General features: G+C 48.6%; 2 protein-coding genes across 6 annotated transcripts; both read left to right on the top strand.

The window, feature by feature from the left end:
* The first annotated feature begins 234 nt into the window (after window positions 1-234).
* sh2b1 (SH2B adaptor protein 1) lies at window positions 235-12,708 on the top strand. 2 transcript variants are annotated; one of them, XM_084924990.1, is made up of 10 exons: window positions 235-273; window positions 367-442; window positions 2,950-4,977; window positions 5,516-5,617; window positions 6,113-6,204; window positions 6,302-6,384; window positions 6,525-6,680; window positions 7,031-7,242; window positions 7,383-7,557; window positions 9,356-12,708. In XM_084924990.1, exons 3-10 carry the CDS (start codon window positions 3,295-3,297, stop codon window positions 9,670-9,672), a joined length of 2,820 nt encoding a protein of 939 aa, XP_084781116.1. In that variant the 5' UTR covers window positions 235-273; window positions 367-442; window positions 2,950-3,294; the 3' UTR covers window positions 9,673-12,708. The 2 variants fall into 2 exon arrangements, with proteins under 2 accessions (XP_084781116.1, XP_084781118.1); XM_084924992.1 differs by lacking the exon at window positions 235-273 and adding an exon at window positions 8,558-8,648 and having other exon boundaries at window positions 280-442; window positions 9,356-9,501.
* Window positions 12,709-14,238: 1,530 nt separating this feature from the next.
* On the top strand, window positions 14,239-26,539 carry atxn2l (ataxin 2-like). 4 transcript variants are annotated; one of them, XM_084924988.1, is made up of 23 exons: window positions 14,239-14,384; window positions 14,828-14,885; window positions 15,551-15,607; window positions 15,698-15,769; window positions 16,092-16,263; window positions 16,552-16,670; window positions 17,097-17,188; window positions 17,354-17,560; window positions 17,732-18,033; window positions 18,117-18,203; window positions 18,321-18,455; window positions 18,556-18,633; window positions 18,706-18,767; window positions 18,887-19,170; window positions 19,257-19,320; window positions 19,398-19,559; window positions 19,647-19,710; window positions 19,941-20,101; window positions 20,322-20,448; window positions 23,715-23,833; window positions 23,980-24,162; window positions 25,704-25,872; window positions 26,190-26,539. In XM_084924988.1, the coding sequence occupies exons 2-23, from the start codon at window positions 14,841-14,843 to the stop codon at window positions 26,246-26,248; spliced, it is 2,820 nt and encodes a 939-aa protein (XP_084781114.1). In that variant the 5' UTR covers window positions 14,239-14,384; window positions 14,828-14,840; the 3' UTR covers window positions 26,249-26,539. The 4 variants fall into 4 exon arrangements, with proteins under 4 accessions (XP_084781114.1, XP_084781113.1, XP_084781112.1 ...); XM_084924987.1 differs by lacking the exon at window positions 14,239-14,384 and adding an exon at window positions 14,391-14,516; XM_084924986.1 differs by lacking the exon at window positions 14,239-14,384 and adding an exon at window positions 14,408-14,745.
* Window positions 26,540-26,543: the final 4 nt, after the last annotated feature.

Genomic DNA, 26,543 nt, shown 5'->3' with positions numbered 1-26,543 from the left:
AAGAAAATAAATTCAATAGACTGGCTTTTTTCCATAACGTTTTATCGATGTCTTAAAATATTTAGTTTGTATTTCGTGTATTTTCTAATGTTTTAATATCGCTTTTTAATTTTTTCTAATTCCGATTTAGAACGATTAAAGTTTATTGTTATTGTTGTTGTTGAAAATAATCCTCATTATTGAGTCCAGCTGTTTCGCTGTCATATAAAGGCTGTACTCGTCGACCTGCCAACGATCGCGAGATTTAGGCCACTGCGAGAAGAACGGGTCCAGGCAAGGCATAGCAATATTCATATTTAGCAGCACGAGCAGCAGCAGCAGCAGCAGCAACAACAATAATAACAAGCAGTTTGTCCCGTTATGTAGGCAGGAGGAGAGATGAAACGCATGGTGCCAGCTTCAGCCAAAGACACGGATGGAGACACGGGACTGTGATCTGCAGGTACACGAGACGCCGCGCGCTGTGCTCAGGAAACACTGATAGCTAGGTTTATTAATAGCTAGCTAGCTAGCTGGCTAACGGTTAGCTTAGCTCGCGGAATGTTTGGCTACAACTGCTGTGGGATGATTCAGTGTGTGGTCATCCTCTCTCTGACCACTTAAACCAGCAACAGCTGACTGAACACAGGCGCGACTGAGGGGCAGGTGCGTGGGCACGTCGAGTCTGTGGGGCTAACGTTAGCCAGCTAACGTTGCACGTCTTTAAAGAAGCTGAATGAGCACACTGCTAGTTCATGTTAGCATGCTAACGAGCCACCTAACGCTGCTGTGAGACGCTCTGTTATCAATAATCTGTAATCAATAATCAGATGCTGGGGGAAGTGTTCGTTTCTTTTGTCATTAAGGTGAAAGGTAACAGCGGTCAAAATAAAATGATACTTAAAAAACCGTTTTAATGATATTTTTAGGAATAAAATGATCAATAAATCAGTTTTCGAGAACCCTGTGAGCAAACAATCTTTAATATACAAAAACTGGAACGTTTGGTCTTTGGACAGGAGTGTGCAAAAGTCTTGAATCGTCTTATGTCTTTATATATTGTAGGAAAACGTGTGCCAAGCATACATGGAAATGTAGTTAATAAGCCAAAAATGGGAGTGTAATTCTAGTGAGATTGAAAGTAAGTGTTTGGTGTGAGCGCCTTTATTCTTCAGCGTAGCCAGAAGTTTCTGTGAGGATCTTCAGGCTTCTTGAAGGATATTCAAAGCTCTTTTGGATGTTTCTGCCTCTTTGTTCTGTTCTGTGTCAGGATGATCCCAGACTGCTTCAGTAATGTTGATCCATGACTGATAATACTCTACTATTGCTCTCTTCTGGCGGTGTTTGGCATCTTTGTCAGGCTGAAAATCATTTTTCCCGATGGTTTTGCACGGTTGATCAAACTCTGATGGTGCTTTTCAAAGATCTCAAACACCACTGACTAAAATGCAAATGAGAGCCTCCACCGTGTTTTATATGTAATGTGGCATAGCTTAGCCTTAACTCCCCGCTTTCCCTTAAGAACTGATTCTGGACAGCCAGCCCTCTACTGACACTGTTTCTGATGAGGCTGCAGTGAACGTTAGACGGTCAGCTGAAGGTCCAGATGCAAAAACACCATCTTGTCTTTCAAATCGTGATATCTTGTGTACTTTAGATTCAGCCAATGAAATAAGAAATGTATTTTTGTGACAGGCAGCTGGTGACAAAGAGCCTAAAGATCAAACTTTTTTCCTATTATGTGTGGACACAGCACTGGTTCATCCTTTGAGTCAGGAGCCTTTTTATCTTTGAGTGATTCATAGGTCAAAGTTCAGTCTTAACAAAATCTCAGGTACAAGAACTGGACTGGAAATGAGTGAAAAAGCAGCCAATGTCCAAATAAAAACTTTAAAAGACCTTCAGAAATCTGGAGGCTCCCAGTAAGCAAAATTTAAAGAAATGAGTGGCTTAAACCTTTATACCTGTTGATACTGAATGCTTAAATGCCCTCAAACTTCAGAAACTGAAGTGAAGATTTTTAGTTCAAAGTATGACACGTGCTTACGATGAGATGAGACATCTGCTATCCAAAAGACTTCCTGTTACAGCAGCCAAAACATTAAACGCAGCCTCTAATAAAATCACTTCAAATGGAAGTTAAATAAAAAATGTAACATAAAACTGAATCATATTTAAGAATCTAAAATAAGAACCAAACTCGAAACCCCCAAAATTCTTTGAGCAATTTGAAGGAGCCACAACACTGATTCAACAATAACGCAAAGTTTTAAATGACGAGTCTGAAGAAGAAAAATTAAAAACTCGACGTTAGAAGGTAGACATGATCTCGAGAGGCGTCCAGTCCAACATGAAGTCACGATGAGTGAAATAACTGCTGGCGACATGGGCGGGTCGTGAGTTAATCCTGCCTCAGCTTCCACTTGATTACCAATGAGCGTGCAGAATAGCACTGATGGGCATGACGCTGTGGTAAATCTGGCAGCTGAATCCTGCAACGTTTGAGCAAAAACGAAGCATGACTGAATCACTTCCTGTCTCAACGTCACCCTAATGTTAAATTTGCATCTGTGACAGTTATTTAAAAAAAAAAAAAAAAAATTAACTTAGAAAGAAATCGCTCTTTCAAAATCATCAGATCAGTTTTATATTTTTATTATTCCGGTGTGGATGTTGGGAAAATCAGAGCAGGTATTACAAAAAGTGAAAGCTGAGCTCACGATTCAGCGAAGCCTCAAACCGATTGTCGTGTCGTTTCTACGTGTTCTGATCCCAACGGCGCCACCGGTCACCTGATCAGCGCTTCATGTGTGGGTCTGTTTCCTATAAAAAATACTTGAATCACAAAAAGATTTCCAGACATTAAAGGCCGTCGTTGATCTCTGGCATGTTCGTCATGCTTCAACAGTTAAAGTGTGCAGACGCTGTTTCTGCTCGTGTCACTAACGGGTTTTTTTTTTCCTTCTCTAGGATGTGGCGGCGCTCCTCTGTCATACAGACAGACATTGAAGAAGAGGCGGACCTCGTGAATCGTCTAACCTCCTCAGACTGCACGTTTCCTGTGTGGGAGCCTCTTTGCTTTGGTTTTTTTCTGGCTGAAGTCTTTAGTCTCATAAATAATGTAGCAGAAGTTTGACCGCCTCTAAACGCCGTCGTTATCGTGGGTTTTTGTTTTGTTTTTTTCTTCTCCCTCGATGGGGCAGAGCTTCACCCTCGTTTGTAAATTGGTAGACTGATGTGGTGCAGGTGCCCCCCCCACACTGAAGTAATCTGACTGATCATTGAGCCCCTCGGCGCCTCACGCCTTTCAGGAGGATGAACGGCTCCCTTTTAACCCCACCCAGCCCACGGGCAGCAAACTCCTCCCCTTTACCGCCATCTCCCTCCCCCTCTCCTTCCCCACCCTCTCCTTCCTTGCTGCCCTTGTCCTCGCGCCCTCCCCCTCTCCCTCCGCTGATGAGCCCGCCATCCCAGGCCCATCCGTCCTCGCTGTCGGACACGCCCACGCCATCGCCCTCACCTTGCTTGAGCTGGACCGAATTCTGTGAGCTCCACGCCCGCGTCGCAGCCGGCGACTTTGCACGTCACTTCCGGGCGTTTCTCTTAGAGAACCCGCACTACTCCGCAGACTCTGCCGCTGCCTTCTGCCGCCGCTTCACCGACCGCTTCGTTCGCCATTTCCAGAGCGAGCTGGAGGGGGCTCTCCCGCCGAGCTGTTCCTCTGCACGGGATGAAATGGTGAGCTGGGCTCCCCAGTCAGACGCTACGTCTCTGGAAGAGGAGGCGGTCTCGCCGCTGTCCACGACTGGAGGGGCGGTCCCCCTGTGCCCTCCGACTAACACGACGCGGGGCACGAAGCCAGCGCCGGCACGTCTTGTGTTGGAGAACCGTGGCGGGGACAGGTTTCAGGATTCTTATGCCCACAGCCAAGTCATGCCTCCATCATCTTCGTCATCGTGCTGCTCTTCAGTAGGAGGGAACAACGGGAGGCGTGAGGAGAGTCGGAGCATGATGGCTCCAGGGAACGGCGACGCGCCTGTGGAGGAAGAGGAGGACAGCTGGCTCGGGGCGGCGTCCGTCGGTGAAGAGCTAGAAGAACGGGAAGCGGACTTGTCAGAGGTGGACAACGCAGACTCCTCCCACACTCCTCAGAATCTACCCTCCTCAGTCACTCCTCCGCCCGGCTCCAAGGCGAGCGGCACGCCTGGCTCCTCCAAAAACAAGCTGAAGAAGCGTTTCTCGCTGCGGAACGTGGGGCGCAGCGTGCGGGGCAGCGTGCGAGGCATCCTGCACTGGCGCAGCTCCTCCAGCGACGCCACGCAGGCGCAGCTGCCCTCCAGCTACAGCTACACCATGGGCGTGCAGGACACCTCTAAGAGGACCTCTGGCACTCAGCCTCCTACACCCACCTCCTCCATGCCTGTTTCTCTGTCCATGCCCCTCTCGCTTCCTCATTCCTCCTCCTCCTCACTGCCCCCTTCGTCGTCGAGCAGCGCCACCTCCCTGTCGTTGTCAGAAGCCGCTCGGGATCGGCGGCGGAGCAACGGCGAAGGAGGCGAGAAGGAGAAGTGGAGCCATCGTCTGGAGAAGCTCAGATTGTCACGATCCCCTCCTCCCATCCTCACCTCGACCGCCTCCAGCTCGCACTCTGCAACGCTGCCTCCGAGCAGCGCCGCCGCCATGGGTCCTCCGAGGAAGGTGGGCCGGCTGGTACGGGAGGGCGGGGTGAGCGTCAGCTCATCCAGTGACGAGTGGAGCGGCAGCCACGGCTTCTCCGGCTTCTCCTTCGGTCTGCTGCATCACAGTACGGACAACAATCCTGCCTCAGCGCAGTCTCCTGGAGCACAGCCGCCACCAGTGCAGTCTCTCGCCAGCGGGGGGAACGTGCCCTGGAGGGGAGGACGCTGGCACAAATGTCGCCTGGTCCTCCGAGAGCGGGACAGAGAAGGTGGCGAGCGTGGGGAGGAGTACTACCTGGAATTCTTCATCCCACCCAAAGTGAGTTCTGAGTAAACCTTTTAACTTGTGTTGGTGCTCAAAACGGGTCAAAGAGAAACGACTCGAATTTTTATTTATTTTTGAATCAATGAACATCTGCAGCAGCAGAATCATTAAAAAAACGATATTGCAGAAAAGTAGCCTAAAAATCACACGAGCTCAAACATCAGTACGAAAAGTGGTGTAAATGTCTAAATCCTGTTTTTATTTGGGGTCTTCTGAAGCTTTGAGGGTCACAGGAGCCTTTAAAAAGTCCACAAAGGTGACAAAGCTTCACTTCCTACCATCAACCCTACAACAGCTAAATGTGTTGAGCCGTCAGTCGATTGGTTCATTAGTCAGGCATTTAAAGGTGGTTGTGTTGGAGCTGTCAGCAGAATAACTTGTAGCTCAGCCTGTCCTGGTTGGTACTGGTCAGGAGTGGTAGGACTGCCACTGTCACCATCACCCACACTTCTCCAGCTGCCTGAACACACGACCTTTGACCTGCTGCTAAATTGTGTGGCTCTATACCTAAACGGCAAACCTTTTGTCTCAGTCATCGAAGCCTCGGCTGACTGTCCCCTGCTGCTCCATCGTGGATGTGAGGAGCACCACGGCGCTCGAGGTCCCCGACAAGGAGAACACCTTCCTGCTGCAGGTAATCACACCGTCAACCATCGGATTTGATCCTTATGTCTACACAAACAATCACGTGCCGGCCGCTCAGTGCAATTAGATGCGTGTATGCAATGTGCAGAATGTAGTCTCTGAAAGCTAAAGGCGGCTGAAGGCGTACCGCATGAACACAGGCCACGTCATTGTTTTAGCCGCAGGAACTAAACCAGCAGGAAGAATGTGACAATCCAGAGACGTGCGAGCGAAAGCAGGTCAGAAGAATCTGGAGCCTGTGCAGGGTTTTTATTTTTGTGGAACACAAATGTGGTGAAGCTGAGCATCGATGGACTCAAAGCACCATCGGTGCACAGTGGGGGGTTTTCCACTGTGCAACTAATCTGTTGGGAATGAGGGGGAGGGGCCTAAACTGATATTAGGAATCGAAGCACTTCCTGTTCTCACAGAAAATGTTTAAGCGGTGGCGTTTTCATACATGAAGGTTTCACTGAAACATGAAGCGCGTTCTTTCTGCTCTCAGCTGGACGGGACGACGCAGTACGTGATCGAGACGCGAGACGCCGTTCAGATGAGGGCGTGGCTCAGTGACATCAGGAACGGCATCTGTCTCAGGTGAGCAAACACAAAGCAGCAGTGGCATGCTGCCTGACCAGCTCCATATGTGGGTGTGGTTGTGGGTGTGGCTATAACCACATTCTCCCTCCCACAGTGAACAGGAAGATGCCGAGGGTGTGTGCGGGGGGCCGTTGGACATCAGCGGGACGCCTGAGATCGGTGACCGCCTTTCACAAGGTGAGCATGGAGTGTGAGTTTACTGAACCTAGACCCCCCCCCCCCCCCCCCCCCCGATGTGGGCGGAGCTTCTGTTCATGTACGTCTAACACACACTGCATAAAAGCGTTTGACCATCTCCGCTCGTTTCTTCACATCAGTGTGTTACGGTGGGATCGGAGGCTCCTCTCCTCTGATGGATCCTCTCCCGCCCGAGCTGCCACCTCGAGCGCCTCTCGATGAACCAGATGGCCGGATTCACGGAGGGGGCGGGGCTAGTCTCGGCACACCGTTTGCTGAGACACCAGACGCCACAGGTGAGCCTGACCCAGAGATTTGTTTTATTTTATTTTTTCAAAAATATTTCTGTGACGCCTGAAGAATTCTGATGCATCTGAACATGTATGATCCACATCCAGCTTTAGCCTCTGCCGTTTCAGGTGGCGTGCTGTAGGTGTGTAATGTGGTCACGTGTACAACATGTAATGATGTCAGACATGCATCAGAATATCTGCACAAACGGTTGAATCAGCTTTGCTAAATGTGGAGTAGATTCTTGTCTCTGTGTAGAGATTTGTTGGGTGATGGCGGTATATCGATGCTGTGACGTCACAGCGTGATGACCTTACTAGCTTTAAAGGTTTACACAAACCCTTCCTCCACCCAGGGTCTTTCCTCTTCTCTGATGTGACGCCGGTTGAGGCGGTGGAGCACCCGCTCAGCGAGTGTCAGTGGTTCCACGGCACGCTGTCCCGCCTCAAAGCCGCTCAGCTAGTGCTGGCTGGAGGCCCGGCGAGCCACGGCGTCTTTCTGGTCCGTCAAAGCGAGACACGGCGCGGAGAATACGTCCTCACCTTCAACTTCCAGGGAAAAGCCAAGGTGAGACGAGAGCATCCCGGCAGATATTAGTCTGGATCACAAAGAGGATCTCTTATCCGTCCTGTTTGACGAACTGGTTCAAGTTTGGGTGACGTGATGATGCGTACGCTTTAAACGTGTCGTTGCCTTCTTCCCCGCAGCACCTCCGCCTCTCGCTGAATGAGGACGGTCAGTGTCGAGTGCAGCACCTGTGGTTCCAGTCAATCTTCGACATGCTCGAGCACTTCCGCGTGCACCCGATCCCCCTGGAGTCCGGCGGCGCCTCCGACGTCACGCTCATCAGCTTCGTGGGAGCTACCGCCATTCGGCAGCCAGGTACGAGTGAGAACACCAGGTGTTCCCGGCGACTAATTGATGACAAATCAGACGAGACTTAAAGAAATGAGTTTGAATCTTTGATCATCTAACAACTGTTATGACATCACTGATACTGTCTCACCATTTTCAGAAATTATTATTCGTTGGGATTCAGGCGTTCCTGTTCTTGGAATTTCCATTTAAAATTAAACTGGATGAAAAGTGAATTTAAAAGAGCCCTGAGGAGGAGGCAAGGGGTTGCAAAGCAACTTGCAGATGTGCAGCTGCTGGAAAAGTAGGCGCTGTGTCTCCTGTGGTCAGCCTTGCTGTCGCGTAGCAACCGTGTTAAGTTGCATTGAGTTGAAACTGCTCAGTCAGGTGTGCAGACACCTGCAGAGCCCGGCGGTCACCTGTAAGGTGTAACCCAGCTGGAAGCAAACCTGTTTAACGTGTTCGTCTGTGGATTTTACACAAACCCCGCATGACCTGCCATCTGCCCGCGTCACGTTAGTAATGCCACCAACACGTCATGTGTTCCCTCCTTCCTGCAGACTACTTCCTGTTCTGTTCATGTGTAATCATCATTTATCTTCATGTCTGCTGGGATATTTATTATACCGATGTTGATGTCCTGCCAGTAAAGTCTCCAGATTAAATATTTTATTTTAAAAGTTGCTGTTTAATTGCTAAATTTAAAACGTCCTGATGGCTGTGACCTCGGCTGTGACCTCGGCCTGGCAGCATGAAGTCTCACCTGCTGAAAATAAGATCCTGGAGTTTTATTCTCAGCTAAAAATGCTTTAACGACAGCACGAGTGTGACGGGGAAACAGCGACCGATCCAGAATCAGAGCCTGAAAACATTGTTTGGGTGGTTTGATCAAACAGGAGTGCCGTCACACCTGTGAGGAGAAACTCCGCCCACCTCCACCCCTGCTCCATCTGTCCTGTGTTACTGCACCCATCGCTGTTCTGACCTCTCTGTTGTTGTCTTGTATCCGTTGGCTCGCCCCTTGCAGGCCGGGACAGGGCGGGCAGTCGGCCTACAGCCTGTGATGTCATCACCACGCGCCATCCTGACTCTCCATCAACCCCCATCTCTGACTGTGTGTAAGTGAGACCGGACTCGGCTGAGAGAGCGAGAGAGCGAGGAAGTGAATGAACGAATGATGTGTTTGGGTTTTAGTTTGGCTCTGGTCATGTGACACTCCACAGCCAATCAGGAGAGAGTTCATTTTATTTAATTTCCTGTTTACTTTAAAGGTGGCCTGAATAAATGGCAGCTATACTGGGGGAGGGGGGGGGGATTTTTAGGATAACTGCCCAAAATTTAAAAGGAAACTTTGAATGTTTTGTGGGAAAAATCTGAGTTTAGAAGAAAACAGGTGAGTTTAAGAGCGAACAACATTTATAAACCCCGGCCTGACTGAGTGGATGAGCAGTCATGTGACCTGTTAGCAGGAGTAATGACGTTAGCGTGGCTGAAGCCAGATAAGGTTATCCTGGTTATGTTCAACTTTAGTTTCAGACCTGTGTGTGTGTGTGTGTGTGTGTGTGTGTTACCTTGAATTGGACTGCCTCCATGACTCCCATGGACTTGACGACCGCTGACTCCTCCCACCTAACCAGCCACTCACTGTCGTCTCTCTTTGTCTCCCACCTCTCATCTTCCTCTCCTCCGACTGTTTCACTTTCGGCCTTATTTCCTCCCCCCTCCTCCTCATCCTCCTCCTCTTCTGCCTTTATTTACACTCTTCTCCCTCTCTTACCCCCTTCCCCTTTTCTTCCTTTTCTCCTCCTCTCCTCTGTCCTTGCAGACTTGACCAGCAGACCCCGTAGCCCTCCTCAGCCTCCTCCCCTGCCGCCGGGCCGCCCCCCACCCCCGACTCCGCCCCAGGAGAGAGGAAATGAAATGGAGGTTGGAGGAGCAGCAGCAGCGGTGTCGGCAGTGACAGTCACAACCACAGGCGGAGGAGGAAGTGGAGGAAGTGGAGGCGGTAGCGGAGGCGGCGTGGAGGACTGGGAGGAGAGGGACAGGGACACGCCTCTCCGCCAACTAGAAGCTGCAGACGGAGAAGAGAGGGAGGGAGCGAGGGTGCCCCGAGCCATCGATAACCAGTACTCCTTCTTCTGATGGAGGAGGAGGCGTATGCGTGTTTGAGTGTGCGTGAAAGTTGGATTGGATGAGGCGGCGTACATCATAGCCATTCATAACCAGTATTTTAATTTTGTTAGCGAGGAGGAGGGGGAGGAGTAAAAGTACTAACACTATGTGAGAGAGAGACGTAGAGGCGGGTGAGCGCAGCTTTACGACACTAACGAGCGGTACATTTCTTTATAGTCAGATAAGCTTTGTTTTATTTTGCCGGCACGCCTCGCAGCAGGCTCAGCCCTGTGACGCCAGCAGACCCGACGATACCTCACAGCGGTCCTGTCAGGACGGCACACGCTAGCCAGAGGCCAAACATACTACAGATATTCCTGCTTTGGCAGCCAGACCCGAAATATCGCGGCGCCGCAGCAAACCGAAAGCGACGGAAATGTTGAATAAAAATGTAGTTTCTGAAGCCGCGCTCGGCCAGGTAGCAGTTTATAAACCCCCACACTAACATTTAAACTCCGCCCACACAACGTGTGACTGCTTGTATTAATACTACAGATGATGTTAACACTAAAGCCACTATTTACGTTCACTGCTTCACTTTCACAGGTCTTAGTTTAAATGGTGGAATCACGTTTTTCCTAACGTTCATCCTAAATACCGTCTGGTTTTTAGCGTCGTCAGGACGCCGAGGTGCATGTTGTCGTTTCACTGTGGCGCTCTCACTGAGCTGACGGTACGTTCAGCTGCTGCTATTATTTATTCTAGAAACGCCTTTAAAACAACACGATGGTGACGTCTGCACCGGGATGTTTGTTGGTCGGTGATGATCGGATCCAAGGAAAAACACTGACTGAATGTGAGGCGCCGCAGGCTGACGCCTTCATGAGAGATTTACTTTCATTAGTTCTTGAAGTGTATGAGCATATTTTGGGCTTTGTTTTATTTTCACTTTTGGACACAAATCGGTGCGTTAACTTTTTTTATTATATTAAACGTCGTTATTGCCAGTGTGAGACTGTAACGATACTCGCTGCTGTTGGACTGAGTCCACCAATCATCACCTTCATCACGGGGGGGCGGGGGCAATGTTCGGTGAGCTGCTCGTCACTTCCTTTAAAATATCACGTGTAAGTTTAGTTTGGCCTGTGGTGTCGGCATCACTCTTAATGGACTCGTGAGCATTAAAATGGCTTTCTTTTAATTTAGCTTAAAGTCAGACTTGATTCGTACGTCTTTAAAAAAACCCGTTCCTCGGTCTTAAACGGACATTTTTAAGTGGAGTCGGAGTTCGTCAGCATTAAAACATCAGATGTCATCAGTGGCGTTTGGTTCGGCTCCTCAGATTTTTGTTTTTCAAATTTAAATGCAGTTTTTGAGAATTTTAATAAAATTTTAATAGAGCCATAAATTGGTACATTTACAAAATTTAATTACATTTTATTTATATAGCACCAAATCACAACAGTCGCCTCACCGCACTTTACATTGTGATGCATTCATGAGGTGACAAATAAAAATCTTAACGTTTCCCTGCAGCGTCCGTCACGACTGTTTTAAATTGTTAAACGTGTCCCCGGCCTGTGCAGCCAGCGCACTGACAGCTACAGAAACTCTCATTTTAACTTTAATTTTTTTTAATTGAATCACAGCAGGATTCCTTTAGAGCAGAGGGCTCAAACTCCTCGTCCACCGTGGGCCACGTGGAGCCCACTGTGACTTTAAGTGGGCGGGGTCAGTGAGACTCTCCTTTCAGTGTAAGAAAGTGTAACCATGTTTAAAAACCCCTGACATGTTAATGTAAGGAAAAAGCGCACATTCAGCAGCGTGTCTGTTTTTCTACATGTTACACTGATGTTGGCGTGCACGTGTCGACGCTGATGTCGTCGTTTCTGTAGCAGTTACTGAAGACGCGGAGCTGTTCTCATTTCAGTTTCACGTAGTTTGGTGCGATGTGATTGGCCGCGGTCATTATCAGCAGGAAAAGCTGTAAAACTAAAATCTACACCACCCTCCACCTTCTCCAAAAACATCCAGTGGGCCAGATATGACTCAGATATGACCCAATCCTGGCCCCCGAGCCTTATGTTTGACACCCCTGATTTAGAGTGATATTTATAGTTGTTTTTTTGTTTTGTTTTTTTAATTAATTTTTCCCACTAGTGACCATTCAGGCCTCCAAGAATGTTTTAACTTTTGTAAATAACGACGTGCAGTGACATCATGTGCACCTCCCCCCCCCGTGCTGCGCAATCAGTCGTACCTTTGAGACGTACGTCCTGAGCAGTAAAGTTTATTTTTCTTTTAAAGAGTTTGGTTTGGCGCCGCCTGAGAGGAGGCGGGTCGGGTCTGGATCAGGCAGGAAACATTTACCTCAGTCACTCAGCAGCATCACTCGGTGTAGATGTCTCTCTTTCTCTCGCTTTTTCTCTCCGACGCTCAGAAAGAATCTGATCTCAGAGCTGATGGTTCAGCACCAATAAGATGGAAATAATAATACTGAGGGTCAGAGTAATAGTATTACATTTGTCTTTGTTTCGTACGCTTCATGTTACACTTGTTCCGACTCATCTTGTGATTCAGTTCAGATGTTTGTGCCTTTTTTACGTTTGGGGATAAAAAGAAGGAATGATGACGATATAGGACTCGTTGTGCAGGTGGCGGGATCCCTCGCCCAATCTGTCCCCCCCCTCCTCCTCTGCCTCGTCCTGCATCATTAAAATTATAGCAGCAAATGTCGATGAAATACTTTTTCTCCTTGTGCCTTTCTGTGTCGTCTCATCACCTCTGCCTGCATCTGTCGCTCAGTTCATTTACTCATGTCATAGCCCACCCAGTCTCGCTCTGCTTTCCTTTGCTCATGTACTCGTCTGATCATCATCGCCATCATCATGTTCTGTGTCCTTTTCTCAGTTTCAGAACTCTTTGTGCCTTTCTCTGTCTCTTTCTCTCTTTGCTGGGACCGTGTGTTTGAAGCCGGACGGCAGCGTCTGTCTGGCCTGTGTGGTTAGTTTCAGGTACTACATTGAATTTAATGATAATGATATAATATAAATATAGTGAAACGTACTGCTCTGTGTCTGTGGTCTTTTTTTTTTAAAAACCTTTCCTGGGGTGGTGTTGTGGTTTTATTAGACGTTGATCAAATATTGGAGTCGGGTTCATCCACCTTTAAAAAGCTGACAAAAATAATTGGTCTGAAATTTTCTTAAAAGTTGCTCCACAGCAGATTTAAGACCAGATGATCAAAATCCCAGCAGTATATTTAATCATGTAAATCAGTGTTTTACTGATTTAATCTCACTTGTTTTACGTTATCCCTTTATTACATTTAATTGTAGAATGTAGTTGCAGTGGCTGACACCAGGGGGCGCTACACTTATTGTGCACTGTTTTGGCTAAAAACCATTAGATAAATGTGGATGTACTGGTTTTAGCATCACACAGACTAAGATACCTGCTAATTAACACTTTCATGCATTATGACAATCTGGATTGGTTTTAAGTATTTTTATTCATATTAAGGCATGAAAAAAGATTTCTAAACTTCATTTTTCATTTCATTTTTGTTTAAACGTGCTTTTCAAAGACTTTTACATGTCCACTTAGGTGGACAACATCACCTTTGGAGTGGGTGGCAGGTATGGAGTGACATCAGTGTCCAATGTAGTGGTTTGTGAAAGTATACCATCAACACTGACACATACAAGCAAACAGCCTTTGAATAGCTGTAACTGTAGTGACCACTGTGTGAAACGGTTAAATAACATCCAATCAAATCCAGCAGTTTCACAGAACTGGAGCTCACACCTGTTGGACAGTCTGTTAGTACAGTGACCTCACAGCAGCCATATTATTGGTCAGAGGGCTCCAACAACACAAACATGGTCCAGAGGTCCAGTTCAGGTGAAGCGAGCGGCTACAGCTGCCTTTGACCTCTCGGTTTGCCTCTGGTGGATGTTGCAGGAACTGCAGATTTCTGAGCTTCTTCGGTTCAAAAGAGGAGCTGCTTCGTCTTCAAGATAGGCATGGGTGTATTTGTACAGTCGTGATCTCAAAATGATAAGATGTTAGGAACAATCTGGAGTCCATGGTGATGCAAGGTGTGATGCGAACAACCTGAGGTGGTACTGGTTAATATTACAGCTCGTTTTTAGACATGGGCGCATATTTAAAATGCAAAGTGCTTCAATAAATCTGAACTTTACTGAAAGGTGCATGCATTACTTTAAAGTCAGTAAATTATTGGTTTGCTAATTGATTCTGGATGAAATCCAGTGAAGGATGATTGAACCGGCTCTCAGGTTTGTACTTTTTTGCTTGTGTTTTTGGGTTTTTTTTGTTTTTTTTTTTACTGTCGCGAAGTTAAAAACTAAACAAAAACAAAACGCACGCGAGCGTCGATGTAACATTACTTAAACAGGGTGACGTATGATTGACAGGAAACCTAATCAATGAGGAAACGACGGCGACAAAAACGAACGAATCGGTTGCCTAATGTAGATAAGTGGGCGGGGTTTGCGTTTAGTGCGCTCGTTTTAATTACCGGGGTTGGCCTGGTGAGTATGGACGTAGCGTGGAAGTTGCCGCATCGGGGCAGCTGAGTGCTTACGTCACAGGGATGGTCGTTTACACGCAGTCCAAGCTGCTCCGCTCATGAACGCGTTCGTTTGAATTTGAACTGGAATCCGTGGATCGGGCCGCCCGCCACAGTGGGGCCGCATCACGTGGGCGGCGGGACCCGGGTGCGGTAAATCGAGCGCACCTGGCGCTGTTTTGTTGTTGTTTTCCAGGTGCGCCGTGTTCGGCCTGTCAAACCGCGTGACTTCGTACCGGGACGGCAACACCGGAGTAACGGGGATGCACGTGACTAAAAAGTATTATTTACACGCTAAGCCTCGTGCACGTGTCACTCTGGCCATTTGTGGCGGTTCGTTTGTTTAAAAGTCGCCGTGTCCCTGAGCTAGCGCCGTTAGCCTGCTGCGCTAGCTTACTTTACGATTCTGCGGTAAAACTGCGCCACCTTTGCGGGACGGCGCCGTGTGTGCGGGCAGGGCCAGATCACTGCATGCTAGGCTTCAGCTGGTTTGGCGGCTTTCTGCAGAGGTGGACTCTTTGATGTCATTGTTCGCGCAGAGGACGTTTTACCTGTAATTTGTCTACCTGACGCTTTCCCCTCCTTTTTCAGGAGCAGGAGCACCATGAAGCCACCTCCACTGACGCAGTCTCCTCCTGTGCGCAGCTCTGTAAGTACAGGTGACTGCTGGTCTCAGACAGGTGTGTCTGGTCAGCTGACACGCTCCTGCTGTTTGGAAACACAGCCTGAATAAAAGACTTTATTATGAAACTCCATCAAAATAAGTCATCACAGGCTCAGATGTGGAAGCTTGTTTCTGCCACTGAAACGTCTTTTTCCATCCATTTTCTTCCATTTATCCAATTCAGGATTGTGTTTGAGCTGCAGGTTATCCCTGCTCTCATAGGCCGGGAGGTGGGGTACACCTGGACAGGTAGGCAGGCTGTCAGGGCTCGTTAACCTTAAATCTCTGGCCTGTGGAGAACTCAGACTGGGACAGGTTGGGTTAGCGTCTCAACCTTTAACGTTTTCTTCTCTCAAACAATAAAACAACTAAAATGTTGACTTGTGAATGTTTGAAACGTGTTTTCATTGGTGGACTCGAGGTGTCAGCTGAGACTTCAGTGCTGAGGCGGAGCTGCGCTGTATTTAATGAAAGCTTAAATGTTTGAGGGCTCGTTTATTTCAGGGCGGTTTCCTGAAGCTGAGGTTAATTTCTGTGCTCCTCTCGATGGTCCACGTGTACTCGTGTTTTCCCACCTGACCCCTCACAATCAGCTGACTTTACCTGCACCTTAAGTATGACCTGCTCTCACGCCTCACCTGTATCTGCAGGTATTTGAAGGCGTCTACAACAACGCGCGCATGCTTCACTTCCTCACAGCGGTGGTGGTGAGTCCGTTTCTGCCTTTTTGTTTCTGGTTGGTGTTTTTTGGCTGAGTGCCGCAGATGCGCTGAAGCCGTCCTCTCTGCTGCTTCCAGGGCTCCACCTGCGACGTGAGAGTGAAAAATGGTGCCGTGTACGAGGGAATCTTCAAGACGCTGAGCTCGCAGGTGACTTTTTTAAAACAGCTGATATTTTGACCTTCAGTGTTTTTGCTTCCCAGGGGTTCAGACACACGGCTCTCTCCTGCTGTCTGTTTTGTCTCTTTGCTCGTGTCTGAGTCTGCTCCCGTTGGAGGTTTCTTCCTGTTAAAAGGGAGTTCTTCTTCCCCACTGTCACCAAGTTCTGCCCATAGTGGGGGTTTGTCTTTACCATCACTGAGTCTTTACTTTGCAATTTGACGCAGTTCTGATGCATCAAACTGCCGCCTGTGAGGTCACTCCTGCAGAAGCTTCACTGGTTAAATGGCTGTAATCTGTCTGCATGTGTCAGTGTGAGCTGGCTGTGGATGCTGTTCACAAAGTGAGTGACGGAGGAGGAGGAGGAGGAGGGAGCCAGCCCTCTGCTCCCAGGATCGAGGATGTTACTGACACCATGATCTTCAGCCCCGCTGACCTCGTCACTATGACGTGCCGGGACGTCGACTTGACCTTTGCCGTCAGAGGTAACTGGGCTCCGCCCACCTTTAGATTAGAACTGCATTTATTTTCTTTAAAAAACAAAAATCAGGTTTGCGTGTGAGCTCCAGGTCTCAGGGGAGAGTCGGAGGGTTAATGGGGAATATTATCTGCTAGTGTAGACGAAACCTGTGCGAGTAATAAATATTCAAAACTGGATAACGTGATGATCAGCGGCGTGTTAAATGGTTTGTGCGTCGGATGCTGCAGAGATGAAGGATCTGAAGTGGTCGGACCGAAGCCTGATTTTTTTTTTTTTTTTTTTGTGTCTGCAGACTCGTTCACGGACTCGGCCATCGGCTCGTCGCGGCTGAACGGGGAGCACCGGGAGAAGGTGCTGCAGCGGTGGGACGGGGATGGAAACGGAGACGGCTTTGACCTGGACTCGGACACGGTGAGGATGCTTTTAATTTACCAAGGGAAAGTTTTACGCTGACCCGCAGCACCCCCTCTGCTCTTACTGACCTCTACTGCTGCCTCTGGTGGACGTTAGAGGAACTGCAGCTTCTGTTTCAGGCCGTTCTCTCACAGCTGAACCGAGCAGACGATTTCACCATAATAATTTCTTACTGAAATGTTTGAAAACCAACGACACAAATCAGATGGACTCTTACCTGTAAATCTTAAACGTACAGTTTTATTAACAAATGAAGCAGAATTATTTCCAAAGAAAGGTTTTATTATTTAGGACAAACTGATGCTTTTGGCTTGTCAGCACTGCCCTGCTGATTTTGAAGATATTTTCCTGTTGGGTTCACGTGGAGTACCTCGCTGAAATGAGACGTCTCAGATTCATTTGTTTTTTTTCCTTTTGTGTCAGTCGAACGGCTGGGACGCCAACGAGATGTTCAAGTTTAACGAGGAAGCGTACGGCGTGAAGTCGACCTACGACTCGAGCCTCTCCATGTACACGTAAGGAAACAAACCTTTTCAGGTTCACCAGCTGTGTCTCCGTCTGCCAGACGTGAAATATAAAAATGTTCACATATGTTGTGAAGCGTCGGCGCCCCGTTGGCTGCCACAGTTTTCATGATTTTAAATGAGGGTCTCTCCTTCCTTCTGTCATGCTTTTCCCAGCATGCCTTTGCAGAGGGGGAACTTGGAGGTGTACCGGCAGCGGGAGGCTAGGGCGGCGCAGCTAGCCAGTGAGATCGAGAGCAGCCTGCAGTACCGCCGCCGCGTCTCCTTGGAGAACGACGAGGGAAGGAGCGAGGAGGACAAGTACAGCTCGGTGGTCCGAGAGCGGGAGGAGAGGACGAGCCCTGGGTTCACCTCCACGAGCAGGTAACGGGAACGCGGCGCACCTGGCGAGGCAGAAAATAATAAAACATTTTAAAAATGACCAAAAATTCCCAAAATACAAACTTTCCTGCCTGAATTTACCTCAGAAATTCCCAAGATGTTTTCCCGACCTGAAGCTGCTCTCGCTTCCTGTTTCCCTCCCTTGTTTCTCAGGGAGGCGAAGTACGTCCCCCTCCCTCAGAGGGCTCGAGAGATTGGCCCGTCTGCCAGCAGCATCAGACCCGGGGCCTCCGGCCGAGCAGCACCGCCTCCCTCCAGACACCTCCCGCCCAGCTGCTCCTCCCCCAAACCATCCTCTGATAGGAGCAGCCCTATGTCTGTCAGGACCGCCTGCTCTCCCAGCCAATCACGGAGCAGCCCACCTGCCGCCAGCAGCCCGCCCCACACCAACCACGTTCTTCCACACTCGCACCCGCAGGCGCTAACCGACACCATGCGCTCGTCCGTGAACGGTGGTACGAAGCTTCTGTGTGTGTCGAGCAGCTCCCTCTTGTGGTCACATCATGCACTAACGTCTATGTTTGATCGTCTCCTTCAGTTTCATCCAGAATGTCTCCGAAATCCCTTCAGAGATTCCAGAGCAACAGAACGCTGCGGACCCCGAACTCCCAGTCCACGCCTGCAGGTACCGCACGCACACATGCACGCACGCACATGCACAAAAGCTGAGCAGAGCTTCCTCCTTCCTTCCTCCTGGACGCTCACCTGTTCCTCCTCTTCCTCGTCTCCGTCTGTCCTTCAGCATCTCGTGCTCTGAAACCAGACGCCCCTCCCCAGGATCCTCCGTCTGTCGACCCCGGTTCCTCCTCCCTTTCCACTGTCACCATGGCGACCACCACCAAACCCACTGGCCCCACCCCCCTCTTCCCCGTGGACGGTGAGCTGATGTTTGATTTATTTGTGTCGCGTGTGCAGCGCTGCGTGCGTGTTGCTCACAGACCGCTGTGTGAACCCTGTGTGAACGTGTTCCTCTGCAGTGAGTGAAGTCCTGGGCAACGCCGCCAAAGAGCCGCCCGAAGGTCAGCCCGCTCCACAGGACGGCAAGAACAGCAAAGGTACAAAAACCTCCACCCGCCTGCCTCTGCCTTCGTCAGCCCTCCTCACTCCGCCTCTCTTCCTGTTCGCAGCTCCGTCTGTGCAGCAGAGGTCTCAGCTGGAGGAGCTCCGCAAGTTTGGCAAAGAGTTCAGGGTAATCACGGTGGTCACATGATGTCACCTGCTGTGGTGTCATTTTTTAAAAAAAATGAAAGAAATGGAGCCGTCTGCAGTCGTTGGTCTCACCTCGAGGTCTTCCTCTTTGTCACTCAGCTGCAGGCGAGCTCCTCCCCTTTGGCGAGCCCCGCCTCTGTAGACACCCTTCAGGACAGCCCCATCCCCTCCACGGAGTGTTCCTCCTCCTCCTCCTTGTCGTCCCCCAGCCCACCGAGGCCTGTCGTGGCTACAGAGGTAGCTCCACCCATCTCAGCACCTGCTGCCCTGCTGCCTGCAGCTCCACCCGGCCCCCGCTCCTCAGGGACGGAGGGGCCGACTGCGACCCCGATCGGAGGGGAGCTGAGCAGCGAGCGAGCGGAGACGGCGACGCCGACTGCAGCGTGAGTGAAGCGAGTAGCAAATGTAAAGACGCTGTGATGGCGCTGTAACACGTGTTCACGCGTCTCTGTGGTTCTGATGTTTTCAGGCAGGTGAAAAACTCGACGTTGAATCCAAACGCCAAGGAGTTTCTTCCCGTTAAAGGAAACGCGGTAAGTCGTCAGAGGTCGCGCCCGAATCGCGTGCTTCGTGCAGACTTCTCAAACATGCCGCTCATTGTGACTTGCAGAAACCCGCCTCGAACCCCGTCCCGCCTCGGCCGACCCCGCCCAGCCCCGCGGTGGTCCTCCCAGGCCCGGGACAGCCAGGAGGAGGGGCCATCTACAGCAGCCCACCTGCACACTACCTGTCCTACATCTCCCCCATCCCCCTGCAGGGACACTCCATCCAGGTGTGTTTTTATTTAAATGTCCGTGTCAGGGGGCGGGGTTGGTGACGACACTGATGTGATGTAATGGCGTCCTCGTGTCCTCCTCAGGCTCCTCAGCTGTATCAGTACACCGTGTCGACCATCAGTCAGGGGAAATACCCCAGACCCAAAGGTACACGCCGCACTCACGCCTTCATATTTGGTGTCCCTGTGAGGAAGAAACGAGCGCTTTTCTTTTTCCTGTGCCGCTTCCTGCAGTTCAGATCAGGAAACACTGTGTGCGTCTGTTAGTCCTGCAGTTTGATCGTTGGACGTTCAAATGTCCAAATTTATTGAGGAGGTGGTTGAGTTCAGTGATCCAGGTGTAAGTCTGCAGTGAACTCGTGGGTTCTTCTGCTCCAGGGTTGGTCGGGGGTCCGCGTCCGGAGCACCACGGCTCCCCGGCCTCCTCCGTGATCTCGGCCTCGGCAGCAGGGCCCCAGCTGGTGGCTTCTCCTTACCCCCAGTCCTACCTGCAGTACAGTCAGGTGATCCAGGCCTTGCCCCCACACTTCCACGGACAGGTAAGTGCAGCGTGCTCTTCGCCTGTCGCTGAACCAGGTTTCTGTGAGATGTGTTATCGCGCAGTCATCACAAAACACGCGACCTCAGTGGCGGGCCGCTCGCGTACTGTTGATGTCTCTGCGGCGGTTACGGAAACATTTACAGGAAGATGAGTTCACGTTTCGTCTTTTGTGCTTTTTAAAACGTGGTGCTGACTTTGTCCTCTCTCTTTAATCATAGCCGATTTACTCGATGCTGCAGGGAGCGAGGATGCTGACCTCCGGGGCCGCTCAGCCCATCGGGCCTCCGGGCCCCCAGTTCCCCGGGCAGGCTGACGGCCCGCCGGGCCCCCAGCAGGCCATGTACGGTAAGAAAGGAGCTGCATGTTAAAATTTGAGCTTCAAATTTATCTCCTTTGTTTCACATGCAGCTCAGAGTTGCTGCTTAATAACCCACACAAGTAAATATTTCTTGTGAAGAAGTAGATTCAGTTTTCAGTCTGAACGTGTCTTCAGCTGAAACAGGACGTTTAGAGACTCTGAGAATCTTTACAGGAACAACAGACGATTCGACGTCTTTGTGGTTCAGACAGATTTGAGAGCTCTGACTGTTTGACCTGATGCGGCGTTCGACTCCTCTGTGATGAAGCTGACATCAACACATCAGGAATAATATCAGATTAGAGATGAGCTCAAATACATGCAGAAGAGTGTAGGCAGGGTGGAGTGGGTGGGGACGAGTGTCGGGGTGACAGATGGTCTTGGTGGTGTCAAAGAGCAGGTTATTGTGAGAACCCCACCCAGTCAGGTGCTTCACCTCCTCCCTACAGTCTCTCACTGTGGTGTTGGTGGAGAGGAGGGGGTTCAGGATGAGGGTGGAGGAGACCTGTTGGGGTTTGCTGGTCAGAAAGCTCAGTATCTGGGCTGACCTCGTCAGTTTTCACTCTCAGCAGAGCATCCAGGGGGCCAGACAGACAGGCCTCGTCTGGGCTCTGGGCCAGATGTTTCACACCCCTGGAGGAGTTTGGTGGTTGCATCGTGTCGTCTGCATAAAGACTAATAACATTTACAGATCGTGCAAAAAAAGACGTTTAAACTAGGGCTGGGTATCGTCACTGATTTCGAGATTCGATTCAATTCGATTTAAATCGGGGAAATTTTGCCTCAGACAGTCAGAAATATTATAATTCAGATCAGTACATTTACATATTTTTGTATCTATAAAAAGGAAGCTGACACACGCAAGACTTTATCAAAGGTGTGAGCGTCACAGCAGAGGCCTTTGTGTCAAAGCAGCTGAGGATAAAACACAGAAAAACATGAAGGTGATTTTCCTGTTCTGGGATTTTATAAAAATATTCTGCAGTAGATCAAAAACGAAAGAAAACCATAAATCAGCACATGAACATCACCTCTGAAGTTACAGAGAGAGAGATGTTTATGTGAAGCTGCTGGTTCGGTCCATATTGTTTGGAGAGAGATCAAACTAACAGCTTCAGAATCAGCACAAAAAGGACGTAAACACAAAGCTCGACCCGCAGAAACATCAGAGTCAGCGAGCTGTCGGCTTTCAGCCCCGACCGTCTCCGTGCCGTCGGTGAGAAAGTCACATCTCACTGATCCTGATGCGTCGGCGGGTCTTTGTGTTTACGTCTCTGTGCAGAAGCCGTGTTCCTGCTCTCAGTTACTGTTTTAAATGTTTGGTGGTTGTTGAAGTTTTGTGAGGTTTCACCTGCGATTCTGGCCTTTCGGGCAAAATACATTTATATAAAAAAATCGATTCAGGATTTTAATGAATCGATTTCACGTTATCCAAGCTTTAATCGATGAATCGATTATTAAAACCCTCAGTTTTAATTAAAATCCTCGGGCTGCTGTTGTAAAGAAGATGCTTGTTATTTGTCTGCTTAAGCAAAGGTTAAAGGTCACTGCGCCATCTTGTGCTTCAAATAGTTTTTACCCACAGTTCCAGCTCAGGGGTCCGTTCTTCGTACCTCGCTTACCACATCCAAGATCAAATCATCGCGCCAACTTTGAGCTCGCTATTCCGGTTCTCCGAACACACCTGTTGTTGACGATTAGTACAGCTGGATGAAGTAATGTGAGATCACTGGGTGGCTTAAAAGGGGCTACGCGTCGATAGTAGAAACATTGATCGGCAACCCTTTGATTGGTCGGCGAAAATGTCGAAGGAGCGCGCTCAGTATTTTTCGGCAGCAGAGCAAGAACTCTTGATTGAGGGATTTCAGGAGTTTCAGAGTTTAATTAAAACGCAAGGGAACACTGTAAAGGCTGCAAAAGCAAGGAGAGAGGGCTGGCAGAAAGTTGCTGACAAATTAAACTCAGAAGTGATTTAATAATAATAATGGATTGGATTTATATAGCGCTTTTCAAGGCACCCAAAGCTTCATTCACTCTCACATTCACACACTGGTGGAGGCAGCTACAGGTGCAGCCACAGCTGCCCTGGGGCAGACTGACAGAAGCGAGGCTGCCATATCGCGCCATCGGCCCCTCTGGCCAACACCAGTAGGCGGTAGGGTAAATTTATTATATTATATTACATTATATCCTCTTTCACATTAGAGCCACAACAGGACCCACTAGAACATGGGAACAAGTAAAAGTGAAATATAAGAATATTCTACAGAATGGTAATATTTATCACTTATATTGCTTTTAGTCTCTTGAAAAGAGACCCTGAAATAATCTGTTTGTCTGTTTATAACAGCAACCAAGAAAAGGGCAGAGCAAAAAGAGACAGGTGGTGGTCCTGCACCCCCTCGTCAACAAGTTGGTTAAGTAAATAATACCCTCACGGGAAAATCGATATCTCTCTATGAGCACACTGTCGCGCTGAGCTAAAGGATCCTGTCTATCCCGCAATATACGCTGAATTCTGAAAACTCTCCTTATCAATCTTGCACCTTCCGCAATGGGTTGCTCGCGTACAAACGGACAGGACATGGCTGCGACAGGCTTCCCAAATCCACCTTCGCTTTTATAGCCGTGGTCTCTCATCTTGATTACACGAAGTAATTTACTATTACTACTCTAAAATATGAATTACATCTGACATAATGAAATACATGGAATAGAATGATTAATAGTACATTTCCCTTTTTTTAGGAAATGACCTGTATGTATCTGTATGAAATCAATAAAAGAATCAAATACTGCATTATCTTTAGTTACATTGATAATATTTATTTATGGGAAAACAGTGGAAAAATATCGCTGTTGCTTTGGTATAAATGAAGCGGACATACCTGAGCGGCCGCGATCTAATCCTGTTTACATAAAGTAAGCCTGCTCCCAAGCAGGTTTACGCTTACGGATCTGTTGCTATGACAGCAAGTCCCGGATGAGCTTCGGAGAACCGAACAATCCAAGATCACGCGAAATCCTCAACAATCAAATCCAGCTAACTTACTTAGCGAGGTACGAAGAACGGACCCCTGGTCTGTTCGGCTTCTCTTAGATGATAAAGTCATCGTGGACATTTCCTCTGTGAAAACTCTTTTTAAACAGTGATTTACAATAAAAAGCTTGAAATCGTTGAAGGTGTGACTGGTTTAACCCACCTGTGTGAGGTGGGAATGCTGATTAGAGTTCATCCTTCCTCCTCTCTCAGCTCCTCAGTCCATCCACACTCACCACTCGGGCTCCCTCCATCCTCCTCAGCCCTCCACCACACCCACTGGGAGTCACCCCCCACCCCAGCATACGGCCCCCAGCCCAGGACACGCTCAGGTGGGTGCATTCTGACGCCAGCGATGACTAATCCATCGAATCTGAAGCTTTTGTTCAAAGTCAGGAGAAACTGTGGATTGATAACGCCGACGTCAGGTTTGTTTTTCTAAATGTTTTAAATGTATGTATTGATTCACACTCCTCAGGTGAGTCAGGGCGCTTCTCAACCTCAGTCCTTGTTTCACTCCGGAGGTCTATCGGCTCCCACGCCCCCTAACCTGCCGCCGGGCCACGGCTCGCCGCAGGCCGCCTACGCCATGCAGGGATACGGCCTGCCCACGCCCCAGCAGCTGACCCACGGCTTCCCGTCAATCAGCCAGCTCACACAGGTGAACAGGAAGAGCACCTGCCTGAGATAAACCGAACATGGAGGTGTTTCTAATTTTTTTTTTTTATTTTTTTTTTTTTTTAAAGTTTTTTCATATATACACACATACATATACATATATATATATATATATACACATATAGATATATAAATAAAAATAAAACAAAACAAACCAAAACACCCCCCCCCAAAAAAAAAAACAAACAAAAAAAACCAAAGATTAACAGATAGTGCTCCAGAAAAAAAAACAAACGGTATAACATAGTGAGACATTAGGTTTAAGTGCATTGTTCCAGGGCTTCGGGCTGAAGTTTAGACCAAGGGTGTCAAGTTAGTTAGAGAGGCATCCAAACTAGCGGTTGCAATGATAAGCTGCGTCCTCTTCAGTTCCAGTCCATTTAATTTCACATCCCTTCTCCTGTCCTTCTGTTTAGCAGTCCAGCACTCGCAGGCTCCCCAGGTTCTCTTTAACAGCTGCAACACTACGTCTCCCATACAGGTTAAATGGATAGAATCATTTCTGTTCACTATCGATCATTTCCTCACTTTCCAAAAATGACAAAAAATTTCCCCACATTTTTTTTAAAGGAAGCATGTTTACCCTTTATCATAGACGTAAGTTTCTCCAAAGCGTGGGATTTTGACAGTGTCGATAACCAAGTTCTCGAGTGTGGTCTACTAATGGATCTCCATGATTTGGCTATGCTGTATTTCGCCTGTAACAGGCAGAAGCTTGTGGTTTTTTGGTTAACTTTGCTCAGCTGGATTTCAGTGGGGAAAATTCCTAGAATGCATAGTTTAGGACATAGATTCAATTTGACACTTGTAATATGTGCAATTACTTCTAAAACTTCTTTCCAAAACTTTTGGATTTCTGAGCATTCCCACAGGCAGTGCATCAGTGTGCCTTTTCCCCCACATTTAACACATATGTCCGGAGTTTTGGGGTCAAATTTGTTTAATAATGTTGGGGTGATATATGTTTCATTAACCATTTGTACTGGATTAGTTTAAATTGGGTGTTTATAGATTGTGTTTGGGCTTTCAAGCAGGCTTTTTGCCATTCCTCTGTAGTTATTCTACACTTTAAGTCTTGACACCATGCAAGTCTTTCTTTTTCTGAGGATGCTTGAGAGCCATCTCTGAGGTTACTGTAGAAACGGGATATTAAACCCTTCTTCAGCTGATGGTTTATTGCTATGTCCTCTAATGAGTTTAGAGTGGGCAATGTTAGGGATTTTTGGGTTTTTAAAATGAAGCTTCTGATTTGAAGAAATTTGAAAACGTGGAGGTGTTTCTGCCGCTTTAACCGTTCTTTAGATTCATGTGAGAATAAGTCGGGTTCAGGAATCAGCTGTTCTCACCGTGTGTTGTTTGCAGAGGTAAACGTGAAACCTGGAGTTTTGGATGGTTTATCAGCCAAAATAAAAACATTTAATCACCAAAGTATTAATCAGCTGATTAATAACAGTGAGGTTTGAGCTCGGCGCCCCCTGCTGTCACATTGAGACCTCTCCCTTTTCTCCTGTTTGTCCTCTGCAGGCTCACATAACGGGCGGCATGTCGGGACCGCACCACGCTGCCGGCCACGGCCCCCCGCCTGTCATGCTGCACTACGCCCCCCCTCAGCAGGGTGGCGGCTCCAACCCCCAGCACGGCCCGCTGCCCCAGCAGGGGGCGCCGCAACACTTCTACATCGGACCCGGTCAAGGTGAGGGGAACAAACCTCCCACAGACTTAAATCTCAGCTCCTGCTGCTGCGACAGACAAACACAGGCTCGCATGAAACTCACAGCAGAAACAAAGTCGAAGGTCGGGTCGTCTGCAGGGAAACCTGAGGGTTATTGGCCACTGAATTATTAGTAAATGAATCAAATCAATGGTAATTAGCCTAATCTAAGATGTGGGAGTGCATCGGCGCCATCGAGCAGGAGACTGTTGGCTCCAGTTGGCGCTCTGGCCTGAATTCCAGCGATCCAGGTTGTGAGGAGGATTTAATCCCGAGCTTTTGTGTTTCGTGTCTTCCAGCTGTCCAGGTCCAGGCTCACCCCGCCCAGCAGCTGTCCTTCCATCCGTCTGCCAACTGAAGCCGGCCGGATTCACGATAGCGGCGTCGCCTCCACCTCGTAACATTCCCCGCACGCCTGACACGAGTTGATGTTCTCACCTGGATGTTTTTTAAAAAGCAGATCAGACGGAAACGCCTCGCGTGAGGCAAAGTTTCTCGATTTTTAACATGTAGGCAGAGACCGTCTGTACACACGGACATGAAACTGGACTGAAGACGTTCAAACTGGTGGAAACTTTGTGTGCCCCATTCTTCTCTGTCCTTTTTACAGACGAAACCAGTTCATTATTAATAAAAGCACTGAAAACGCTTTG

This window comes from Perissodus microlepis, chromosome 4, assembly GCF_051167445.1.
Source record: "Perissodus microlepis isolate ML-2025 ecotype Zambia chromosome 4, ASM5116744v1, whole genome shotgun sequence".
NCBI lineage: Eukaryota > Metazoa > Chordata > Actinopteri > Cichliformes > Cichlidae > Perissodus > Perissodus microlepis.
The sequence above is the reverse complement of the archived record's forward strand: the minus strand, read 5'-3'. Positions and strand labels throughout refer to the sequence as shown.

Coding starts and splice junctions, on each gene's coding strand:
- sh2b1 (XM_084924990.1), top strand. CDS start 3,295: ATGAACGGCTCCCTTTTAACCCCACCCAGCCCACGGGCAGCAAACTCC. Junction 6,385..6,524: donor CGGTGACCGCCTTTCACAAG/GTGAGCATGGAG, acceptor TCTTCACATCAG/TGTGTTACGGTGGGATCGGA. Junction 7,243..7,382: donor ACTTCCAGGGAAAAGCCAAG/GTGAGACGAGAG, acceptor TCTTCCCCGCAG/CACCTCCGCCTCTCGCTGAA.
- atxn2l (XM_084924986.1), top strand. CDS start 14,708: ATGCTAGGCTTCAGCTGGTTTGGCGGCTTTCTGCAGAG. Junction 14,886..15,550: donor CTCCTCCTGTGCGCAGCTCT/GTAAGTACAGGT, acceptor CTGTATCTGCAG/GTATTTGAAGGCGTCTACAA. Junction 19,711..19,940: donor GAAATACCCCAGACCCAAAG/GTACACGCCGCA, acceptor CTTCTGCTCCAG/GGTTGGTCGGGGGTCCGCGT.